This window comes from Stegostoma tigrinum, chromosome 10 (assembly GCF_030684315.1).
Source record: "Stegostoma tigrinum isolate sSteTig4 chromosome 10, sSteTig4.hap1, whole genome shotgun sequence".
Classification (NCBI taxonomy): domain Eukaryota; kingdom Metazoa; phylum Chordata; class Chondrichthyes; order Orectolobiformes; family Stegostomatidae; genus Stegostoma; species Stegostoma tigrinum.
In genome coordinates, this window is record NC_081363.1 from 69611402 (window position 1) to 69637475 (window position 26074).

At 40.2% G+C, this 26074-nt stretch overlaps 1 protein-coding gene across 25 annotated transcripts in view; it reads right to left on the reverse strand.

Moving 5' to 3' along the window:
- LOC125455410 (gephyrin) overlaps positions 1–26074 on the reverse strand; it is a 475974-nt gene that overhangs the window by 101685 nt on the left and 348215 nt on the right. For all 25 annotated transcript variants that reach the window (XM_048537301.2, XM_048537305.2, XM_048537298.2 and 22 more), the window contains one exon: positions 2970–3107. In XM_048537301.2, coding sequence (XP_048393258.1) covers positions 2970–3107 — 138 coding nt within the window. The remainder of the gene's footprint in view (positions 1–2969; positions 3108–26074) is intronic.

The window sequence follows — 26074 nt, forward strand, 5'->3', positions numbered from 1 at the left end:
CTAAACTAGGTTGGTTTAAAGAAAACAAAATAAATTTAAAATGCTGTGGTATGATAGATTTTATCCAGGGCTGAGAGCGTCATTCTGACTTAACCATTTTATTCTGCTTTGCCAGATATTAGTGCAGTTAGGGAAGCAATTTGTTTTGAAACAGACAAAGCACTGCAGAGGTCAGCCATGAGTAGCATACTACATTATCATAGATCATCTGGGCAAGTTTATTGTTAAGTGTTCAGTTCTAGTTTTATTAATCCCTTGTCATGTTAATGTTCATTTATTTTTGTCGGCATTACTTTATAAAACAGCCTGGGGAGCAACAGGCTTGTTGCTATGGTCATCACATAAACTGCAAAAAACATAACTATTTTTAAATTGAGATACAGCGTCCTCTGATGTTCATTGCTCAGTACCAATTGTGATTACTACATTTGGCTCGTCAGTAACCTGATAAAGAATGGATTAACCAACCAACAAAATGCTGACAGCTTTCATTTCTGAATGCTGCTTAAAGATTCCACAGAGAAGCTACAGGCTCAGTTCCAAAGTTTTGGCAGTTAAGAGAAAAAAAAGAGAAGTAATTATCCTCCGACACTTCCGCCATTTACAATCCGACCCCACCACCCAAGACATTTTTCCATCCCCTCCCCTGTCTGCTTTCCGGAGAGACCACTCTCTCCGTGACTCCCTTGTTCGCTCCACACTGCCCTCCAACCCCACCACACCCGGCACCTTCCCCTGCAACCGCAGGAAATGCTACACTTGTCCCCACACCTCCTCCCTCACCCCCATCCCAGGCCCCAAGATGACATTCCACATTAAGCAGAGATTCACCTGCACATCTGCCAATGTGGTATACTGCATCCACTGTACCCGGTGCGGCTTCCTCTACATTGGGGAAACCAAGCGGAGGCTTGGGGACCGCTTTGCAGAACACCTCCGCTCAGTTCGCAACAAACAACTGCACCTCCCAGTCGCCAACCATTTCCACTCCCTCTCTTGATGACATGTCCATCATGGGCCTCCTGCACTGCCACAATGATGCCACCCGAAGGTTGCAGGAACAGCAACTCATATTCCGCCTGGGAACCCTGCAGCCATATGGTATCAATGTGGACTTCACCAGTTTCAAAATCTCCCCTTCCCCTACTGCATCCCTAAACCAGCCCAGTGCATCCCCTCCCCCCACTGCACCACACAACCAGCCGAGCTCTTCCCCCCCACCCACTGCATCCCAAAACCAGTCCAACCTGTCTCTGCCTCCCTAACCGGTTCTTCCTCTCACCCATCCCTTCCTCCCACCCCAAGCCGCACCCCTAGCTACCTACTAACCTCATCCCACCTCCTTGACCTGTCCGTCTTCCCTGGACTGACCTATCCCCTCCCTACCTCCCCACCTACACCCTCTCCACCTATCTTCTTTACTCTCCATCTTCGGTCCGCCTCCCCCTCTCTCCCTATTTATTCCAGTTCCCTCCCCCCATCCCCCTCTCTGATGAAGGGTCTAGGCCCGAAACGTCAGCTTTTGTGCTCCTGAGATGCTGCTTGGCCTGCTGTGTTCATCCAGCCTCACATTTTATTATCATGAAGTAATTGCTGTCATGGTTTAAGATCTGGAAATTTGCTGAATGCAAGTTTAGATCATGCAACAATCTTTTTTTCTCTCATCACATTTTCATGTCTTGGCTCAGAAGATCCTAGGAGTGATCAAAAGTAGAATATAGTTCTATTTTAACTGTTTCAGGATAACAAAATAATCAGCAGTCATTCTTTGGTTCATTTTTCAGGACATTGCCTTGACTAATCAGTGTCAACCTGCCCGGTTTAAAATTTAACCAAAGTCTCGCAGTGAACTGCCAGCCATCCTCAAACTGCTGCATTATCCATGGCAAAGTCTCAACCAATCAGAGTCCCGTTGCCAACTAATCAACTTTCTCCTCTCATATGGAATAAATGTTGTTTTCATTTGGATTAGTCAGGCTTGTGTATTGTCTCAATGAATGCAAGACAAAAAGCAATGTTCGAATTCTGTATGACCAAATGACAATCTGTAGTCATCTTTTTTAGGGCGTGCTGCCCTTTAAATGATACTCTAAGTATTTGCAATGTCAAGGGTTTATACTGAAGGGATATAAATTCCAGAATGTAAGGTTGAGCTTTCTTCCAAATACAGAACTGTTACAGAAGATCAATCAATAAACTTTGCTTCTTGTAACCTCATTTCTGTTGAACTGTTGCAGGATAGGATGGCTTTACCAATGCCTGCAACTGAAATAACAAGGCTGGTGAACAATGCCCATCATTCATTATACCTGTCTTGTGACAAGGTTAAATTAATGAAGGAGTAGCATTTTACTGGTAGGTTTTCTCTTTCATCTGACTGCAAAAAGTGCATTAATGCTCCGTCATAAACAAGGATATTACAATCCTGGAAAAATGTGGGCTGAAATATCCTCTAATAGGTTCTCTTACTTTTGTGAATTTCATCTAGTTACCATGCTATTCTTTAATTTTTAAGGACCACACAGACTTGAATATCCTAACAGCTGTTCCTCATTGTTAAGACTGATAGAACCTGGGAAGCAGTACAGAAGTTTGAGCATTGCACTTGCCAGTTCTGTTTCGGAGTAGAAATATAGCCTGCTACACATAAAACTCTCTCGCACTAATACTCCAGAATAAGATGGCTGAACTATGGCTGAACTCTAAAGCAAGCATCCACAGAAAATCAATAAAAAAAGGCAGAAATTTAAAGTTGAATCATTATAAACGGAAATTTGTATTTGTGTTTATGTACATCAAACACTTTGTCACCATTTCTGGATTTTGAAAAAAATGCAATAAAATCAGTTAGGTTTAATCAACTTCCCTCTGGCCTTGAATGGTATGAATTTAACTTTAGGCAAATGCTCAATCATGAAGCCTTAAATAAGTCTTAAAGACAAAGTGAAATCTGCAATTCTCAATCCTACCTCGATAGTTGATTATTTCAGTGCCAAGAACTGGGGTCATCTCCAACACGGTGATGAAGGCTTTGTCCATCGAAGTTAAGGGAAATGGAGACATGCGGTGCCGTCGTGCTACCTTGCTGATGTCAACTGCACTGTGGCCTAGATTTAGAGAAAAAAAATTAACAGGGTCAGCATTTCCGCTGTTTGTGCATCAATATGTTGGAATGCTACCTGAACCCCTAACTTATTAGCATAATTTAAACTGCATTTAAATAAGTCACAATTGCTCAGCACAGATTTTAGGTTATCAAAAAACAGAATATTGATGGCAACTTTCAAAAGCATATAATCCTAAATAGTAAAATTTGCTTTTTGTTGGCTTGACTTTGAGGTGATTGCAAAAGGCAGAAAGTGTGAGCAATAAACAACATTTTAGGCAAAAAAATCGAGTGTTACAGCAAGCTAATTATTTATAATATTTTGGATTGCATTAAATGGCACAGCAGGCTTGAGGGACTGAATTAACTACTTCTGGACAATCATCAATCACGTGCCGTAATTTGGAATATCATTTGTATTTTTGTCTTGAATCTGGACATTCTGATTCATTACAGGCCTAAACATAAAATCTAACGAGCACACTACACAGTTCAAGGAACTATCCTTCAGAAGAACATGAATCAGAAAATGTGCGTGTTATCTTGCTGTATGACTGCTGACAAAGATAACAGTAATTGTGTTTGAAGATTTGAGATGTTTAAATTCTGAAGTTAAATATATTGAACATATTCAGGAAAGTTGCTTTTTTCTTTGTTCTCCATTTAGCTATAATGTTCATCCTCTGAGATTTAATGTGGGGGAATGCCCCACAGACCAGTTAGTAAATATATGGCTTCTTGTGCTAATCAATCTTTCAGACCACAAACTCAAGATCTGATGTTCTGAATTAGATGTAAAGACAAGATCCCACTTTTCCATTTAGGTTGATCTAAAAGACCTTATGACATTGATTGTAGAAAACCAGGATTATTCTCACAAGTTTTGGCAAGACAGTTATGATGCTATTACTGGACAAGTCAGATCCCAGACCGGAACACGGCTTGACCGATCATGACTGCATTTGTGATCAGAGATAATGGAAACTGCAGATGCTAGAGAATCCAAGATAACAAAGTGTGAAGCTGGATGAACACAGCAGGCCAAGCAGCATCTCAGGAGCACAAAAGCTGACGTTTCAGGCCTAGACCCTTCATCAGAGAGGGGGATGGGGAGAGGGTTCTGAAATAAATAGGGAGAGAGGGGGAGGCGGACCAAAGATGGAGAGAAGAGAAGATAGGTGGAGAGGAAAGTGGAGGTGGGGAGGTAGGGAGGAGATAGGTCAGTCTGGGGAGGACGGACTGGTCAAGGTGGCAGGATGAGGTTGGTAGTTGGGAAATGGAGGTGCGGCTTGAGGTGGGAGGAGGGGATAGGTGAGAGGAAGAACAGGTTAGGGAGGCGGGGGTGAGCTGGGCTGGTTTTGGGATGCGGTGGGGGGAGGGGAGATTTTGAAGCTTGTGAAGTCCATATTGATACCATTGGGCTACAGGGTTCCCAAATGGAATATGAGTTACTGTTCCTGCAACCTTCGGGTGGCATCATTATGGCACTGCAGGAGGCCCAGGATGGACATGTCATCTAAGGAATGGGAGGGGGAGTTACAATGGTTCGCGACTGAGAGGTGCAGTTGTTTGTTGCGAACCAAGTGGAGGTGTTCTGCAAAGCGGTCCCCAAGCGTCCGCTTGGTTTCCCCAAAATAGAGTGGATACAGCATATCACATTGGCAGATGTGCAGGTGAACATCTGCTTGATATGTAAAGTCATCTTGGGGCCTGGGATTGGGATGAGGGAGGTGGTGTGGGGGCAAGTATAGCACTTCCTGCGGTTGCAGGGGAAGGTGCCGGGTGTGGTGGGGTTGGAGTGGAGTGTGGAGCAGACAAGGAGAGAGTGGTCTTTCTGGAAGGCAGACAAGGGTGGGGATGGAAAAATGTCTTGGGTGGTGGGGTCGGATTGTAGATGGCGGAAGTATCGGAGGATGATACTTTGTATCCGGAGGTTGGTGGGGTGGTATGTGAGGACTAGGGGGATTCTCTTTGGGCAGTTTTTGCAGGGACAGGTCGTGAGGGATGTGTTGCGGGAAATGCGGGAGATACAGTCAAGGGCATTCTCGACCACTGCGGACATCTAGGATGTGCAGAAGTGGAATGCCTCATCCTGGGAGCAGATGTGGCAGAGGCGAAGGAATTGGGAATAGGGGATGGAATTTTTGCAGGAGGGTGGGTGGGAGGAGGTGTATTCTAGGTAGCTGTGGGAATCGGTAAGCTTGAAATGGGCATCAGTTTCTAGCTGGTCACCTGAGATGGAGACAGAGAGGTCCAGAAAGGTGAGGGATGTGTTGGAGATGGCCCAGGTGAACTTGAGGTTGGGGTGGAAGGTGTTGGTGAAGTGGATGAACTGTTCGAGCTCCTCTTGGGAGCAAGATGCAGCGCTGATACAGTCATCAATGTCATGGAGGAAGAGGTGGGGCTTGGGGCCAGTGTAGGTGCGGAATAGGGACTGTTCCACGTCACCTACAAAGAGGCAGGCATAGCTTGGGCCCATGCGGGTACCCATGGCCACCCCCTTTGTCTGTAGGAAGTGGGAGGAATTGAAAGAGAAGTTGTTGAGGGTGAGGACGAGTTCGGCTAGGCGGCTGAGGGTGTTGGTGGAGGGGGACTGGTCGGGACTTCGGGACAGGAAGAAGCGGAGGGCCTTTAGGCCTTCTGCATGAGGAATGCAGGTGTGCAGGGACTAGATGTCCATGGTGAAAATGAGGCGTTGGGGACCAGGGAATTGGAAATTCTGGAGGAGGTGGAGGGTGTGGGTGGTGTCATGGACGTAGGTGGGGAGTTCCTGGACCAAGGGGGAGAAAATGGAGTCCAGATAGGTGGAGATGAGTTTGGTGGGGCAGGAGCAGGCGGAGACAATGGGTCGACCAGGGCAAGCAGGTTTGTGGATTTTGGGAAGGAGATAGAAGCAGGCAGTCATCCCCGCCTCCCTAACCTGTTCTTCCTCACAGCTATCCCCTCCTCCCACCTCAAGCCGCACCTCCATTACCCACCTACTAACCTCATCCCGCCTCCTTGACCTGTCCGTCCTCCCCGGGCTGACCTATCCCCTCCCTACCTCCCCACCTACACTCTCCTCTATCCATCTTCGGTTCGCCTCCCCCTCTCTCCCTATTTATTCCAGTTCCCTCTCCCCATTCCCCTCTCTGATGAAGGGTCTAGACCCGAAACGTCAGCTTTTGTGCTCCTGAGATGCTGCTTGGCCTGTGTGTTCATCCAGCTTCACGCTTTGTGACCAACACTGCATTTGTTTTGGCTTTGACAAAGTGGTCTCTTGCTGAACCTAAAGCATACAAAACTGCAGTTTTGTATAACATTCTTGCCAGGTCTTCACAGAACTAAGCCATCCTCAGTCAAAAATGCAACTAAATATCTGTCAATGCTAGGTATTTCCTTTAAGCTTAAACAAAAATTCCAAACACACTAACAAGCCTTTGTGGCCTCATTATTTAGCATGCTGGCTTGCAAGCATTCTCAAATAAATAAACGTCCATTTGTGCATAAACCCATCCACTCCACAGTCAGGCTTTAACAACAGTTTAAAAAAAAATTACCAAGCTTACAAATTAATTATTATCTTCAGATCCACAGGGTTAATAAAAATTTAACAACTCAAAGCCAGAAATCTAAGCTCACAGATGCTAATATTAAAAATTATATATATAAATCTCACAGATCACATCACAACACTCATTCCCAAATATTATCACTGAAGCAGAAACTGTCAATTATTTGAGACCTTGCTATGAGAAAATTAGTTACACAACAACGGTAACTATACTTTGAAAATAAATCTTGGCTATGTTGCTTTGAGATGTTAAGTGTGAAACAAATACAATTATTTCTACAAATAGAGATAGTCAGAAATTAAATAAATAATATTTCAGAATTGCTAAGTGAGAAGGAGAAGCAAAGAAATATTTGCACAGTGCTTAATACTTGCTCAACCCCGCTGGAATTTACACATATGAATATTGGCTGAGTCTTGGAGCATCCTTTTCTATGACGTTATTGTCAAGCCTGACATATCTACAAACCCTCACTGTACCAACTAATAAATTAAGAACAGTTATTTAGGTGTTACACTGAGGGCAACTGAAAATGAAATTATCTGGTACTTGCTTGCAAATCTGAGAGAAAATAGGAGAAAAGAGCACAAGTTCACTGAAAGTTACATGACACTGCATTTATTGAAATGCAGCAATAAAAAGTATATCAGTCTTACCCTCAGATGTGAATTGAACAGATGCAATTTTTCCAGCTATTTTTAGGATTTGAGTGTTGCTGGCAAGACCATCATATATTGTCTGTCACTAATTGCTGTCGAGGAGGTTATGGTCCATTGTCTCTTGAAGGAAAGTGTCGAGGTTTTTGTCACAGTGAAGGGATGCTAACGAAGTTGCAAGTCAGGATGATGAGTAATATGGAGGAATATTCCCATGTGTTTGCTGCTCTTGTTCTTCCAGGTGGTACAGGGTGAGAGTTTTGAAGGTACAATCAAACAATTTGGTGAGTTGTGCAAGCACATCTTGTGGATGACTTAATTCTGCTGTGAACAGGTGGTAGCAGGAATGAATGCTTAAGGTGGTGAATGACATGCTGATAAAGTAGTGTGTTGTATTAGACATTGTCAAGGTTCTCGAGTGTTGTTGGAACTATATCCATCCAGGGAATTGGGGCGTATTCCATCCACTTCTGACTTGTGCCTTGTAAGTAGCAGATAGCCTCTGGAACAATCAGCTAATTTTCCATAAAATTATTTTGTTTTCTTGTCATGTTCAACTGCACAACCATACAATTGAAGAAATTGTATGTTGTGAATTTTATTCCATTTTTCTTTGACACTCACAACTATCATTGATGATAATATGCACACCTAATCAAGAAGGTAAAAGTGAATATTTTAAGAAAGCTCTGTTGGCCAAATTGTTTGGAATAAATTCATAAATCTCTATTTCAAAGTGCTATGTAAAAAGCCTGTCCTTAATGAATAAACTGAATGTCAGCAGGGAAAACTTTCGATTTCCAATCTGCCTCAAGCAAGTTATCTTCCAGCTTTGGTGAATTAAAAGTAAATCAAACTCGAATAATTTAGCAGTTTGCAATAACAATATTGTATTCATTCATTAAACCATTATCATTTTCTATTCCAGCTGACTCCCTGTGACATGTTGAAATTCCTTTCAACTGGCTAGATTCTTTTTCTACACTCTTATTACTTCTTTTCTTAGTTTTGGTAGTTATTTCTGCTAAGTGCAAATTCATTTTCTAAGTCTCAAAAGAAAACTGAGAACAACTTTTAATTTTTGAAACACGGTTTGCAGTGAGTAGATAAAGAAAGTTAGACAAAGGAAAAGTCCATTTAATTTCCATTTGAAAGCCATTCATTCAAGACATTAATGCTACTATTGGGCAATTTTAATGTTTACTGAACAACTGCTTTCTGTTATGGCTTATTTACATATCTATCTTGAATGTTTTTTTTAAAAAAAATGTTGCCCCCTTATCTTTCCAAATGCACTTCTCATCAATATCCATGCAAGTCCTCTGGATTTAGTTTACTGCAGTTTCCTATTCCTATAACAGAGTTGCATTCCACAAATGGTGTGCTGATGGATTTTATTTCTTATTTTATATTTAAGTTTCTTGCATGTTTCTTCACACTTTTAAACTTTTACAAGTCTAATTTCATTTTTTTAAAAATGCCTGTGCATCTTTTTCTATCTTTTTGGCTGAAAATACACATTATGCAAAAATTTGTTGAGAAATGGGAGGATATTTTCAGTCTTTTAATCTCTTTTTCAGGCTACATACACATCATAACACCCTATTTGTTTGAAATTACTTTATGCCATGTCTATGATTCCTTGACTTTACAAATATCCAAAGGCTGATTCAATTTATTTCAACATATGTTCAGTTGAACATTTTCGAATTAACGTTAACGTTACATATTACCTCAATGATCTAAATGCTTTTGCGGATTATAAAAACAGAAGTCTAAGTACTGATCGAAAGACAGTCAAGATAATTAAACAAGGTTTTAAAGAGGTTTCTCCTCAATTACAGCAGTTAATTCCCTAGAAGAGGTAGGTTAGCCAACTGTGTAGTAACCTAAAATTGCAGAATGTTCACCTGCTGCTTGTCTCCCATGATTTTTCTTAGGTCCATCATCTGCTGAACTGTCAATCATCTACAATGCACAAGTCAGGAGTACGAATGGAATACTCCCCACTTGCCTGGAGGGGTGCAGCTCTAACAACACACAAGAAGTTGTACACCATCCAGGACAAAAATGTTGAACGAGTCAATCACATTGTTGTGGGTCTGGAGTCACATGTAGACCATTTCAGGTAAGTACAGCAGATTTTATTTCTTCCCTAAGAGATATTCATGATCCGGACAGGCTTTATACACCATCCTGCTAGTTTGGCATTAAATCCACAAGCATCCACTCCCTCCATCACCAACATTCAGCAGCAGCAGTATGTACCATCTACAAGATGCAGTGAAGAAATTCACTATGATCCTTTGGGGAAGCACAGTGGCTCACTGCCTCACAGTGCCAGGGACCCAGGTTTGATTCCACCCTCAGACAACTGTCTGTGCAGAGTTTACACATTTTCCCCGCGTCTGCATGGGTTTCCTCTGGATGCTCTGGTTTCCTCCCACAGTCCAAAGATGTGCAGGCTACACAGATTGGCCATGCTAAATTGTCCACAGTGGTCAGAGAAGAATAGATTAGGCAGATGGGTTTGGGTGGGATGCTCTGAGGGTCAGTGTGGACTTGTTGGGCCGAAGGGCCCGGTTCCACACTGTAGAGATTCTACGATTCTGTAATTCGTCAGACAGCACCTCCCAAACCCACGACCATTCCATCTAGAAAGAGAAGAGCAGTGGTTGTGTGGGAACACCACCACTTGCAAGTTCTCCTCCAAGTCACATACCATCCTGACTTATAAGTATATCACTGTTCCTTCACTGTTGCAGGTTCAAAATTCTGGAATTCCCTTTCTAATAGCATTGTGGGTCAACCCACAGCAGGTGAACTGCAGCAGCTCAAGAACTCAGCTCATTATCACCTTCTCAAGGGCAATTAGGGGCAGGCAACAAATGCTGGCCCAGCCAGCAATATCCCACAATTGATGTTAAAAAAGTTCAAAGTGAATAATCTCACATTTGCCTCTACTGAACTCCATCTGCCTACTCTGCTGACTCACCGAACTATGGACATTTCTTTTCAAGTTTCTAATTTCATCTGCACCATTTACAATGCCATCTTTTTGTGTCAGCAGACTTAAATACATTAAGCTAAACCTTGGAGTACACCATGAGTCACCTGTTAACTGCAGTACATGTCTGATATCCTCACTCTCTAACACCCATGTCATAACCAATTGCTTTCCTAACCAATTGATGACTTTCTATTCCAAGCATTCATTATTTTTTGGTAACTTGTCAAATGCCTTCAGGAAGTCCATATAGAGAAAGATGACATAAAGAGTTGCAATTATTTTCCAATAATTCATGAGATTTGGGTTTCGCTTTCTGGGCCAATATTTATTTCCCGTCCCTAGTTACCCCGAGAGAGCGGTGGTAAGCTGCAAACTTTAACTATTGCAGTCCATTTGGCATTATTAGGGATACAGTGTAAAGATTTTGACCCATTTGAAGATGGCTGGGTCTAAAACACTACCGTGAGGAACTCCTGCAGAGATGTCCTGAAGCTAAGATCAATTGACCTCAAACAACCACAACCATTATCCTTTGATGACGATCTATGACTGGCATCATCTGAGAGTTTTGCCTGGTTCCTACTATGCCTTCCTGATTCCATGTTTGGCCAAATGTGATCTTGGTGTCAAAGGTAGACACGCTCGCCTCACTTTCGGAATTCAGCTCTTTTGTCCACGTTTGGATCAAAGCTTCAATGAGGTCAGGAGCTAAGTGGCCTCAGTGGAACTCAAACTGAGAATCGGTGAGCAGATTAGTGGTAAGCAAATGTTGTTTGATGTCACTGTAGGTGATCTGTCCCATCATTTCACCAATGACTCAAAGTACACTAATGGAGTGGTAATTGGTATCTGGCAATGAATTCTTTGCCCATTTTTGACATAATGTCACAGACCTCATGGGGTACACAGCCAATGCGGAGAACTCCCTCCTCGTAGAAAACTGTGCAGCCACTTCCGTTTGTGAGAAAGGATGAATCCAGAGACGGTGATCCAACTGAATAGTTTGGCTAGGCCATTTCAGAGGCCAGATAAGTTAATCACATTGTTGTGGGTCTAGAGTCACATGTAGACCATTTCAGGTAAGATAAGCAGAATTTTTTCTTCCCTAAGAGATATTTGCGATCCAGGCAGGCTTTATACAGGGCATTTCATGATTAGTGTACATCCAAATGGGTTTTACAGCTGACGAAGTGCTTTTGAAGTGCAATCACTCTTGTCATCAATAAATAGAGATAACCCACTTTGAACAGAACAACTCTCTAAAACAGCAACGTGATGAAAAACACATAAGCTGCTTTTGTGATATTGATTGATATCTAAGTATTGGCCATCACACCCCTGAACTTTTTCACTGTAGTGAATAGTCAGTATTGATTTTTGAGCTTAAGTTCAGGAGAGGGAATTGAATCCACAAGCTTTTGATTCATACGTTAGTGTGCTACCACCTGGGCGATGATTTACACTATTAATAACCTGTGATTTATCACCATCTATAATAATACCTACAGAAATAACATCACTTAGCAAAGCATTAGCAAGATATGCTGTACATGATCTCCCCTTCACAAAAGTGTGCTGCTTCTCATTAGCTCATACTTGCATAATTGTTTGGTTACTCTATCCCTATTAACCTCACTACAAATGACCTTAAATTAATTGATACCTAATTTTCCAGTTTATTTCTCCCACTTTGTAAAAGAATTGAATGAAAATGACAAAATTCTAATCCAAAATGACAATTCCTGAACTGATTGTGTCTTGGGTGACTTCGACTGATGAATCAATTCCCACATCTTCTTTTATTGTGAGGGTCCATCTATCTTTAATAGCACTGGATTTACTGCAATTTTGTTTTCCTTTGGAGAGTTGAATTGGCTCCTTGCCTTGATTTTTTTTATTTCCCTTGAATCTCTGGTAATTTTTTCTTAACTTCTATTGTGGAGACCTATACAAAGTAGCTATTTGGTAAACCTACTATTGCCTTACTGAAAGTACAAAAGCAGATATTATAGCATATTATGTGGAAGTACAAGACAAACAAATGCTAGGCTTTGGAACTTGTGTTCTAGTTGAATACATTACAGATATTACACAGTAGCAGACAAATACAAAAAAACCAAGTTGCTTTTGAAAATATATCTGATCTCAATTACTTTGCTACTTAATCGCTCAGATTGTATTTTGAACAAAGATGGTTCCAACAATAGACACAGATTTAAAATAAAAATCCAGTCAGTCTGCATAACAATTAAATATATCACTTAAGTGTCATTTTGACCTCATTTAGATGCTATGTAAATTCCCCAATGAATATATCCACTGAATTATGAATAATTGTAGCACTAAAGAGACCATTCAGTATGTCAGAGCTATGTCAACTCTCTGTAAAAGCTAACCAACTAGCCCACAATTCTACTTCATCATTGCAGCCTCACATATCCTTTTCTTCCCTCATTAGCTTTCTTTCTTCTTATGTAACTCTCTTCTGAAATCCGTCAATGAATCTACCTCCACCACTCTCCCAAACAGCGCTTTCCTGATCCTAACTTGTGCGTGAAAAGGTTTTTCACTTATCCCTCTTGCTTCTTTTGACAATCACTTTAAATCAAGAGCTTTGGGTTCTCAACTCTTCCACCATGAGAAAAGTATCACCCTATGTACTCTGCTCAGATTCCTCACTTACACTAATGGCAAAGTCATAATCAATTTCTGTCTTTTCGTCTGTTTTCTGCAAGTATTTGCTGAAATTCATTACACAGTGAAAACAAATTAAATTATATTTTGGCAATAGGAAGTGAAATCCCAGCGAAATCACAACATGAACTTAAGTATTGTGAAGCAAACAATTTTTGATATTTAGTTTCTTAAGATACCTGTAAGATTAGGACTTGTGCATATTCATGTTTATAAAGCTTTTTTTCTGATCAACCTGTTCAGAGATATTAATATGCTCCTAGAGCAGGCAGGACTTGAACCTGGCTCTCCTGGACCACACGCTACTGCGCAACATTGCATCTCATGTGAATGCACTCAATCTGCTTACAATTAACACAGAGTTAACAATAATTAACAGATGGCTTCTAAACATGGACTACATATTAGCAAATAAGCCTTGATCTCCTTGACTCAGATGGAAAAAAACGTCTAACGCAAATATATCGATAAAGAGTTAACAAAATGATCCCACAATCTCCTCACGTAAAACAGGCCTACTACTTCAGCTACCCAAATCAATACTGACAACATAATAGGTGCTCTATTTTACAGGCCCCAAAATCAAGATAATGTCATGAAAAAATTCAACAGGATTTTCAGAAAGTAGGTACTGTGTATCATTTTTTTTTGATAGTAATATCAAAGGCTTGAATAAGTGTCCTCACCCCATCAAAAAATGACCTCTTTCAGAGGTCACAGCTGTGAACATTGCAAATCTTTTCTAGAATTTGGCAGCCATCTTTAATCTTTCTAGAAGGAATCTGGTTTTTTTTTGGTTCAATATTTTAGGTCAAAATAATCTTTTTTAAGCTTGGCTCAGCCATGAGAGATCTACAAAGATTGTTTGTGATTCATTTAGTTTCAGTACTAGCACCAAACTGGAAGACAACTCATAGGTTTTGCTACACATAGGGTAATTCTGTGTTATGACAGTGAGTCAACTTCTTGCTTTAACGTTTGCAAAAATTTGTGAGGAACTTTTGTCAGGGTGTAAACAAACACATCGGCTTTGCTCCAGGATGTAGATGATGTGATGAGTGGTTTCCAGCTTTCCAAGCTATTTGAACAACTGTGGAAATTCATCTCTAAGAATCTTTAGGATTCTCTTGGCATCCCAATTCCTCTGCTTGCTAATTTTGCTGTAAATCTGCACAATTCTGGTTCAGGATTACACACAAGGTTTATGCGATTTTCTTCTCATCGTATTGAACTGTGACAGTCATTGGTCTTCCTAATTTTAAGTTGCAAACCTCCATGGAGTTTCACATTTGATGGTTGGAGAGGACCCAATCACTGCTCAGAATCGGGAAGAACTGAAACACCAGCTGCACCGTTCAGTTAAAAACATCTTTTATGTCGATCGACTAAAATTTTTGTAATTCAAGAAGTCTCAGCTATTGCTTGAATCTCATCTAGGAATGGCATTTCTATATCACCATCTTCAATTTCTTGGATTTTGCCAACATTCATAGGTTTTATTTTTATTTCTGAAATCCAAACATCTTGCTATGACACGCTGCATTGCAATAACCACACATTTTACAAAGATAGCAATCAGTTTAGGCAGGACAGTCTTTCACCCAGCAAACTGATTGCATTTGGTAGAGTTGGGAACCACATCCTCTTTGTCTTGCTTCAGTTTTTGTGCAACCATACTTTTTTCTAGTCCATGGAATATGTCTCTTTTGTCAATAGGTCCCCAGTCCTATGAATTACTATATAGTTCTGCTTTCTAAACTCTGTTTACCTGACCAACTAAGCAGCCGTCGACAAAGTCAATTCATCCTTCAGCTGCAAAAGATCCTACAATGTAATTTAAGACTCCCACTGTATATTTAACTAATTATTCCTTAAAATTTGCATATTCACCATTTTCTGTCAACCAGCAGAAATCACTAATATATGAATTGACACTTTCTCCCAGTTACTGGGCAGGTTTATTGAACTTCAACTGCTCAGTGGTTATGTTTTTTGCTGAGACTGAAGTAGTCATCAAATGCTTTAATTGCTATATAGTATGCTGTTATTTCCTTATTGATTTCTTGTCTGATTAGGAAATCGTATGCACACAACCTTTATTGCATACAAGAGAACACTGTCCTGCTTCTTGCTAGACCTTGCAGCTAGTTCCGAAGTGTTGTATTAGTTTGTGAATCTCTCATGTCAGTTCAGCTGCTGCTCAACCTGGTTCTGGACTGCAACTTTCTTGAAGTACTTGGGTAATAGCAGTCAATCCTTTCCTGTTTTTGTTGCTTCACTCTCTTGCTATTAGCTCACTGACCATTCTTTCCTTTTACTCATTCACCTGCTGCCACCATTTATTACAGTTGGGTGCAAGATGGAAACTGGGCAATACTGCCTTTTCATGTTCGATCAACCATTCCCTATTTAAACAAAGAATACACCACATATGTACAGCTGAAGACCACCTCTGTGGCTGGCTGGTGGAGAGCACCAAAATGTAAATGATCTTATTTACGTATCCACATTAGTTCTTTACACTATAATGTCTATTATGTATCTGATATCTAGGTCAATTATATACCCAGGTTGCCACCGTCAGATTACTTTAAATTGCTTCCACTTTCTTTGTGAGCCTGTTATTTGGTAATTTATGAGAATTGGTAAATTCATGAAGCCTTTATGAAAGAACTGAATTAGGTTAATAAGATACAATTTGCCTTGAACAATCTACATTGTTTCCATGAGTAAATCATATGCTTCCACAGTGAGAATTAATTTTGCCCTTGATAATGGTCTCTGCTAAGAATCTCTTCACTGATGTTAGATTATAATTATGTTTAACACTTGGTTTTGATAGGGGCTTACCCTTTCAGATTCTCTGGTCCTCTGTTACTATTCTAGTATCCAGGGAGGACTGACAGATTGGTCAGAGCATCTGCTATTTGATATTTGTCTTCCTCAGCAATTTCAAATGCATTCCAAATGGAAGTGATGACTTGTCAGCTTTTTGCATTTTATTTGTCTATAGTAAGTGGGTGTCACTGGCAGGATCAGCATTTGTTGCCCACCCTTAGTTTCCCTTCTGAGCTAAGTTGCATTTCAGGGACTATTTAAGAGTCAATCGCTTTACTGAGAATTTGGAGTCATAGGGAGGCCAGATAAGGTAAGAACGGCAGATTTCCTCCCTTTAAAGACATTAATGAGTGAAATTTGTTTTCATAGCAATTGATGATAGTTTCAAGGTCACTTCACTGAGGATAGCTTTCAATTCCACATTTTTTCCATTGAATTTAAATTCCACCAACTGTTGTGGTGGGTGATGAGTCCCTACTCCCAGATGAAGAATTTGTGTTTAGAATCCCTACAGTGTGGAAACAGGCCCTCCAGCCCAAACAGTCCACACCGAACATCAGAGCATCCCACCCAGACCCATCCCCCTCTAACACACCTAATGTGCACATCCCTGAACAGTACAGACAATTTAGTATGGCCAATCCACCCAGACTGCCCATCTTTGGACTGTGGGAGGAAACCAGAGCAACCAGAGGAAACCCACAAAGACATGGAGAGAATGTGCAAACTCCACACAGATAGTTGCCCGGGGGTAGAATTGAACCTGGGTCCCTGGCGCTGTGACGCAGCAGTGCCAACCACTGAGCTACAGTGCCGCCCTTTTTTTTAATAAAAAGGGGAAATTGTTTCTGGATTACTGGCTTAGTAACATTAGTACATTGCAGTCTTCCCCAAATACAAAGCTATTTTCGACCTTCTCTCGCTTCTTACAATATTCAATATCTCTACTCCTTCCTCCTCCATTGCAACATCTCTCTAAACCTCAGTCGCACCCTCTGCCTCCACAAGAATCCGTATTTTGCCCCAAAGCGTCCCCACAATTCTTTTAATTATCCTTTTTCATTTTATCAATTTGTAAGAAGGCTCTGAGTTCTCATTTATCTGCTTTGCTAATCTTTCTCTTTGCTCTTATATCCTTCAATTTCTCCCTCCAGTTGCACTGTACAGTCAATGGTTCCCAGGAATTTTTCCAACACATAGCCATCAACCTTTCACCAGCACTTCAGCTCCCCAAGATTTCTCTTCACTGCACAGAACTACCAAATGGCTCCTGGGACCTCTTCCTGAGATGTGGCTGCACAGACCCAGTGACCTTCAGCTGCTTTCCCAGCAGCACAGCTAACAGCATCACTTTCCTGCTCCTCTCAGTGTGACTCATTAACCTGTCATGGGACTCCCCTTTATTTTCTGCCACCACGTAGGTACCCTATTGGGGATGGCCAAGTACTACCCAACTTCTGCAATGGTTAAGGAAAATGCAGAAAGTTGATCCGAGCACAAGGGGCCTGTCTCATTCTGTACACACACCAGAACTCCTGATCCATGCTGAGACCTGGAGTTCTCAGCCTTCACAGTAACATCATGGAAATACGTGCGATGGAAGCCCGAGGCCAAGGTGAGTCACATTCATAACAAAATCCTGAATGATTATTGCTGTAGTTTTTTTTATATGTGTCTTCAAATCCAACCAACGTAGTTGTCTGCAACTAAAATAGCACAGCAAGCTAGACATAAGATCAATTTGGGATAGACAGTAAACAATGGTCTTGCCAGGATGACCATGTTATGTGAATGATTAAAATACAAAAAAAAACTATACTACTTCTTCCTGTTTCTATGCTTCTACGCAATTTCCTTGGCAGTACAGGTTAAAGGACTGGGAAGCATTACAGTGTTATCAGTCTTTGTATAAGTACAAGCAGAATTTTTTGTTATTGTTTCACAGAACATGAGAGTCATAGGCAATACCTGCATTTATTGCCCAAGTTATGATATACTTGCAAAACAGGGCTTGGCAGTGGTATCCACAAATTAACAGGATTTGTTAATTTTAAAGATCAGTTAGAAATATACTGTAGAATCATTGAAATATACTCAGATCAGAAAACATTTAAGTTTTGACAAAGGCCTTTTCAAAAAATTATGGTCCCCAACATGAAGCTGAAATAGTTATAAAGGTGCTATTCAATATACCTCACAACTAAACACTGATCAGTATATCATAGATTTGCCGTGAAATATGTCTGGAGCACATTCACAAGCACTGTTGCTTAAAATGAATGCATTACTATTTATACCACTACTCAATTGTGTAACTGAAGTTTAATTTAAATAAAGCAAAAAGGCATGATCTTTCACACAGAAATCATCCAAATATGAAAGATGATTTGATGGAATTGCAATACTTAATTTGATGAACAATGAAAGAAAGGCAGATAATAACTGTTATTCAGTTATTTCAACTATTGTGTACTGCTCATTTGCATGTCATAGGGGTCAGCAAAACCGTACATTTAAAGCCCTATTTATTTCAGCACAACACTACTAAGTTCAAATCCCACTGAGGCGACTGGTGAAATTTAATTTGGTTTTTAATCAGTGTGTGAATTAGGGGTTCTGGGAAAAAGGCTGGAAACTGGAGTTCTGAGACAACAAGGTGCAGAGCTGGATGAACACAGCAGGCCAAGCAGCATCAGAGGAGGAGGAAGGCTGATGTTTCGGGTCTAGACCCTTCTTCAGATCTAGACCCAAAACGTCAGCTTTCCTGCTCCTCTGATGCTGCTTGGCCTGCTGTGTTCATCCAGCTCTGCACCTTATTGTCTCAGATTCTCCAGCATCAGCAGTTCCTACTATCTCGGAAGCTGGAGTTGACGGTTACCAGATCAGGCATGATCTGATTGAATAGCAAAGCAGGCTCGATAGATTGAATGGTTGAATTCTGTTTCTCTATCTTATGGCCTTATCTTAAGAGTAATTAAAGGAGCAACTTTAATCCGACATGCACACTAATCACTTGCCTACCAGAAACCAATTTTCCAAGCTTCACACAGGTATATATTTGTACATTTATTTATTGTGCTTCATTGAAATCATTGGGATTGAAGTTCAATCTTCAATGGATGGCCTGACTTGACTGGAAAGCTGAAATGGGTTTTCTACTAGACTAGGTCAGAAGAGGCCCAAATAAGTTTGTTCTTTTTTGGGCTTGAAGAAACAAGAACGCACCTCTGGAGAGACAAGGAGCGGGTAAGAAATCAGCTAATGGGAATTAAATGATTCTTGAGAGTTACAATAGCCTAGTCCTCAGTACGAAAGCAGCAATGAGTCCCTTACTCTCATTGTCATTCTCTCGTTAAAAACCTGAGTGGACATAATCATCAGTTTGGCAATAGCACAGTGCAATATTCAAGGTGATTCAATCACCTTTCACTGATACAAGTTCTTTTTAAAGAGGAAAGTCTTTTATCAATGTTCAGTAAGATACTCGCAACTATCAACACAAACAGGGCTGCTGACATGGTGAAACGCGTAGTCCATCTAAGCCGGGCTGCCCAGCACCTGTCTTGACATTCATGCACCTTCTCTGAGTCAGGCAACTAAAATAGAGTCACAAACACTTTTTCAGAACAAACTTGTGTGTGCAGTGTTTAATCTGCAAACATCTGGATTCTACAGTACAAATGGGGAATCAAGTTATCACAAAGGCATTTTGTCCTCAATAAAGTACAGGCAGCCACGTCATGCAAAAGCATCCTTTGAATTCTTCAAACCAGCTGATGAAATATTGTTACAACATCTACGAAATTATTAGGGATACAGATTGTTTCCTCGTTACCAAAACCAACAGATTAATGGCAACATGCAAACACTAACAAAGGCTAAACATAAAAAAGCTTTTAAGTTTATTGTGAATTTTACTGAACATCAATATCACTGATCATAGTATGATATGAACAAAAGTAGCAAAGCAGCAATGCAAATTCCTTCATGCACCAATCAATCAAATGATGCTTGCTGTTAAGGGCACTTTCACCTCACCTTAGGTTCAGCATGTTTGCCCACATTTAAACCAAAGTTGAAATGAGGTCTGGAACTATGGTGGTCCTGGCAGAGCTCAAACTGGTGATCAAGTTACTACTGGTAGGCATTTTGCTTCCATCACTTCACTGATGATGTACAGTAAGTGGATTAGGTATTCAATGGGCAGAATAGATCCCTCTGCTTTTTGTGTGACCCAGTGAACTTGGGCCAATTTCGAAATTGTTGGCTAAGTGCCAGTCTTGAGGCTGTACTGAATCAGCTTACTTGTCCTGGAGCACAAAATGGTACTGTAGCCAAAATGCTTCTGAGGCTCATTACCTTTCCAGGTGTACACATGCGCATAAATCCAGAAGACTCCAAGTATCACATAGAGTGAATCGAATTAGCTGAAGTCATTTGAATGATGGGAATTAATCCCATAAAAGTATCAATGGTAAATGAGTACAGATTCCATCTCACTACTTAAAATTCAAGAAGGGATGAATGCACTCTGTTGCCACGAATCCATTCACTATAAGCTAATAGAACAGCTCCAAGGCATGACTGCTAAATCTCTTCTAGCTTATGATTTGAAATAAAAGCCTGAATATCTTAAATTGTGTCGTTTTGCCCTCGACAGTTTGTCCTTTTCTAGGTACTAGTCAATTTAGTACTGAATTTATTCCTTCATGCATAGTTACATTGACTTAAAAATCTGCGTGGGATAGGGTTATGTATGAAAGTAATGAACATTGTTGCAGTACGTACTAGAATATGGACGACAATGAGAACAAACTTATTCAGTTTCCATAACAACACTAATGACATTCTATTAATATTAAAATATACTTCAAAAGATTCAAAAAGTCAGAAAAGCCTTTATCTCTGGTTTCTGCTTCAGCTTACATGTTTACCTTAAAATATTTGATTTTTAAATTTTTTCCTTAATTTTATGCATGTCTTTAATTCGATAAACCTACCTGATTTTCCATGCTTCCTCATTCTCTTTCAAATTTTTGAACTAGGACTAAGTAGGTTAAATCTTTCTCTGATTTGCTTAGAATCTGCTTCAAAAAGAACGCTGCTTATACTGTAGCCAATCAAGTGAGGGATGATTGAAGTTTAACCTGATTACATTTTTATAGTGACGGGGGTCGCCTTTTTCACAATTCTCAGTGTGACCCAGGAAGTGCAAGTACAGAGCGTCGAGCAGAATGACTCATCCATGAAGAGGGTAAGCAGACTCGCTGAAGCCAGTTATTATGTTGGCGGTACTCCAAAGATTAACAGCCATAAAACACACAAACACCTATTCCTGTCTGCACATTCTAAACTGAACTAAATACAGAAGAACATCCAAAGCCCAATATTTGTTTTAGACTGACAATGCAGCAGTGGTTAGGAATGTTTATAATTCTTCCCTGAAACGCTTTACCAAGTGGCACATTTTACATTTTGATGCAATGAGACGAATACTTAAAAAAAAGGTCTCGGCAAGATTTTTATTTTTCTCTGACCTTGGTTCTAAACAAGCAATTCCACTTCAAGCTGACATCCTACTTTTTCTTTAATTGCTTCTCTGTGAATCTAAACTGCAGAACAACACCTATTTTCCTAAATCTTAACTACAGGACCAGTCAGAATTCACTGACAAGCAACAATAACAAAGCTGAGCCAATTATTAACAAAAACACTTTGGTACATTTTCAATACCCAGTCTAGCACAATTATTGTTAGACCTGACAATGCTGCCATTTTGTCATTGTTTGACTACCTTGCACTAAACAAATTATTCACGCGTACAAGTAATAAAAGGTATGCAGTCCTGATCAGAAATAAAGTTGTGGCAAAGCAGCTTGACCTCTACAGTTAGCAACAGTGTTCATGACTTAGGGCATTAGGGGGCAGCATTAACAAGGAAAAACAGAATCTCTTCAAAAAAGGCTCCATTTTATTTCCTCAGAAATAATGGGAACTGCAGATGCTGGAGAATCCAAGATAACAAAGTGTAAAGCTGGATGAACACAGCAAGCCAAGCAGCATCTCAGGAGCACAAAAGCTGATGTTTCGGGCCTAGACCCTTCATCAGAGCTCATCAGAGCACCAAGATGACTAGCACAATACATTCATAGCCTACTTAATCACTGCACCCTGACCTCATTTATAAAGCTGTCATATAATTACTTTTGCTTTTTAAAGAGATCCCAAGGAAAGACCAAATCCTGGCAAAATGAGCTATAAAAAAATTTCATATTTACATGGTCAGGAATGCAGGGCAATGAGAATATACCATCATGCAAATGGAATGTAACAGTGCAGGAGAGATTTTTTTTCATGGGATGTTAGCATTGCTAGCAAGGCCAGAATTTGTTATCTGTCCCTAATTGTCCTTGAGGTGGTACCACTTTAGTTCATTTCTACATCTATAGCACTGCTCGGAGGACAGTTCCAGAATTCTGATCCAATGATGAGATAGGGATACAGTTCCAATTCAGCACGTTGTGTGGTTTGAATGGGAACTTGCAGGTAATGGTGTTCCCATGCATCTGCAGCTCTGCTACGCAGCAGAGGTCAAAGGCTTTGAAAGTGCTACTGAAGGACACTTGTAGAGTTTACAGAATCGCAGAATTGTTATGGTGCAGAAGGAGGCCTTTCTAGATGAGCACTATGACTTTGTGCCATTCTCCTGTCTTTTCCCTGTAATCAATACATTGGTTCTATTTAAATAATGATCTCATGCCCTCTTGATTGCCTTGATTGACCTGCCTTCTAGGCATGCATTCCAGATTCTAACTAACCACTATGTGAGGTTCTTTTTCTCACACCATTGGAGCTTCTTTTGCAAATTAATTTCAATTCAAAATCTAATAATTAATTTCAATCAACCCCCTTGCTTTCAATACCTTTACAAAGGGGAACAGTTTCTCTTAACTATTCTATCCAGGCCCTCATGATTTTGAAAGCAATCAAATTGCCTTTTAGCTGCTTCCTCTCCAAGGAAAGCAGTCCCAACTTCACCAGTCTTGCTATCCCTGGAACTATTCCTGTAAAACACTTCAGTACTTGCTCCAATACATTCCAATCCTTCCTGTAGTGGGGTGCCCCAAAGTACACACAATACTCCTGCTGAGGTTTAATTCGCTCTTATACGAGTTTGGGATGACCTCCTCATTCTTGTCATCCATGCCCGTATTAATAAAGCCCAGGATACTGTTTGCTTTATTAAATGTTCTCTTCGTCTATCCTTGTCAGTTTTGAATCCTTCCAAGTTTTGTAACACCTGCAATCTTTGAAATTGTTCCCTTCTAAAAAGAGAACCAGACCAACTCTACATTACCTATGCATTTCAGGAAAAGCAAGGATTCCAATTCCTGACAAATGTCACTGTTTGCCCACCTGCATTAAAACAAGTTATTCACATTTATATAATTAAAGGAATGGAGCCCAGACCAGAAATAAAGGTGCAGCAAAGCAGCTTGACTTCTGTGGTTCACAATAGCGTTAATGACTTATGGCATTGAGGGAGAGTATTAACAAGGAAAATCAAAACCTAGTCAAAAAAAAGCAAACACATGTCAAATCTTTCTGCAGCCCAAAAACAATCTTTTACTGCTACTCTGTTTCTGATTACTCAGCAAATTTTACATCCTCCTGGCTAATATCCCTATTATTCCATGAGCTCTAACTTGGTTGACTATTCTGTTGTATGTCCCTGTATGAAATGGCCTTTTGGAAGCCCATGTACAGCACATCAACAGCATTACCTTCATCAATCCTTTCAGTTACTGAAGCATGATTTTCCCCTCAAGAAATCCATGCTGACTCTTCTTAATTCAAAGATGAAACTGATGGGTAAGAGTAACAGAGTGGAGTTGAGTGGACAGATCAACAGCATTTGTGGAGGATCCTTGGGAGGGAGTGTGACAATGTGCTAGCATGAGGCTGAGTGTCAATGGTGGATGGATGTATGGATGGAAGGGATGTGGAGTAGGAGTGGTGGATTGTTGAAACAGAGAAGAGTGGGTGAAGTTAAAAGGCGAGTTGCTTTCAATCATGATTTGCAGGAGCAGATTTAGCGTGATAGAGTGTGGGCAATGACAGCTATAAATCCACATCAAAATATGCTTAAAAACTGCCAGAAGCCCTCAGCAGGCCAGGGAACACTTTGAGGCAGCATCTGTCTATAGATGCTGCTAGATTTGCTATATATTTACCAGCAATTTCTATATTTATTTAATGAACATTTATGCCTTTATTTTAAAATGAAAGCCCCTTTCCCAATGAACCTCACATTATGCACTGTGTGGTATGTCTTCATAATCATTACGATGCATTTCAAGCAGATTATTTCCATACAATCGTTGGGGTTTAATTCACAGACACTCAGTCAAACTCTTGGCATTTTAAAAATTTTTATAGGAACATCATGATGTTGATGAAAAAAAATCAGTAAATGAGGTGAATATTCAATGTTATTTAGATATAATTTAGTGATTTTCACCCTATTAACAAAGTTAATACTTTGTTAAAGTATTAACAAAATTAATACTTTAATTTTGAAAGTATTTCATGACAGCAAGTCATTTAGTCAGGTTTGGCAAAATCACAATTAGCAATTCTTCCAAATTATTAATTTAGCATTTATGGGCCAAAGCATAGATGTTTGCATTGTTTCATGCAGGGGCATGGTTTTCCTCATTGTTCTAAAGTAGTGGAAATTTGTAACCTAAATCTGGAGACTTGATAAAAGTGTTTCTTTTTTGATTCCTTCAGCCAACAGAACTGGGAAATACAAAATTATTTAACAGAAATTTTAAATAAAAGAAGACTTGTGCAAACATACCAACAGAGCACAATTCAGTTCCATTTTTATGTGCGCCAGCTAACTGAAACAGATGCATCTGTTCAAGACAATATTGATATGTGAGCAACGTGCAGAGAAAGAAAGTCCTGTTTTCACATCATGTTGTGTGACACTAAGATATTGCTAAATCGGATAAATTTTAGAAGAGATCTAGCAACTCAAGACTGCATATTGACCAGACCAAATTACCTCAAAATACATCAAGGAGATTGCCTAGAGATTATTTTTATCCTATTTAGTGGCAAGTTTAAGGCACAGTGTTCCAGATGTGATTCAACTGGTCCACTACTGAAGCAAAACATACTTGATTCTTATAACACAGTTAAAATATAAACAAAAAAGAATTGACACAACTTGAACTCTACTGAGATACTTAATAAAATATTATTTTATTATGAGTCATCAACTGTTCCAATTTGGCAGCACCCATAAACATAGCCTTGCCAAAGCACCAATGACTAAAAATATCCATATTGAAAAATGATCCTTTCTGGATTCCAACAAACTAACTGATCCTTCAGTTTCTGTTCTTTTCTTGGCTGGTTATCACGTTGGAAGGCCGAGAGATGGGTAAGGAGCAAGGAGAGAGGGGAAGAAAAGTTGACAAGAGTGATGGGGAGACCAGAGAGACACAGTGGAAGAGGAGAAAGTAACAAGGAGAAGGGGAAAGAGATGGGAAATGGAGACTGGGGAAAAGAGGAATTGTGAATTGCAAGAGTGAGGAAACAACAGGGACAGGTGAGACAAGTAGTGAAGAAGCAGATGTAGGCCAGAGAAAGGGATGAGGGCAGATGGAAAGAGGGAGACAGAAAACGTGAGAGACTTGGTAGAGACATAGGGAAATAGTGAGGTTAAATTGCAAAAGAGCAGGAGATTGAAGAGAAGAAGTGGGAAAAAGCAAGTTCGCGGGGGAGAAATAGTGGTATGGACAAGCTAGGGAGAACAAGAAAGAGAGTTAACTGAAAGACATGGACTATTTTCTAAACAGTGAGAAAATTCGCACAGGCATGGACTATTTTCTAAACGGTGAGAAAATTCACAAATCAGAAGTGCAAAGGGATCTGGGAGTGTTGGTCCAGGATTCTCTAAAGGTTAACTTGCAGGTAGAGTCCGTAATTAAGAAAGTGAATGTAATGTTGTCGTTTATCTCAAGAGGGTTGGAATATAAAAGCAGCGATGTCCTTCTGAGGCTTTATAAGGCTCTAGTTAGGCCCCATTTAGAATACTGTGTCCAATTTTGGGCCCCACACCTCAGGAAGGACATACTAGCCCTGGAGCGTGTCCAGTGGAGATTCACATGGATGATCCCTGGAATGGTAGGTTTAACGTATG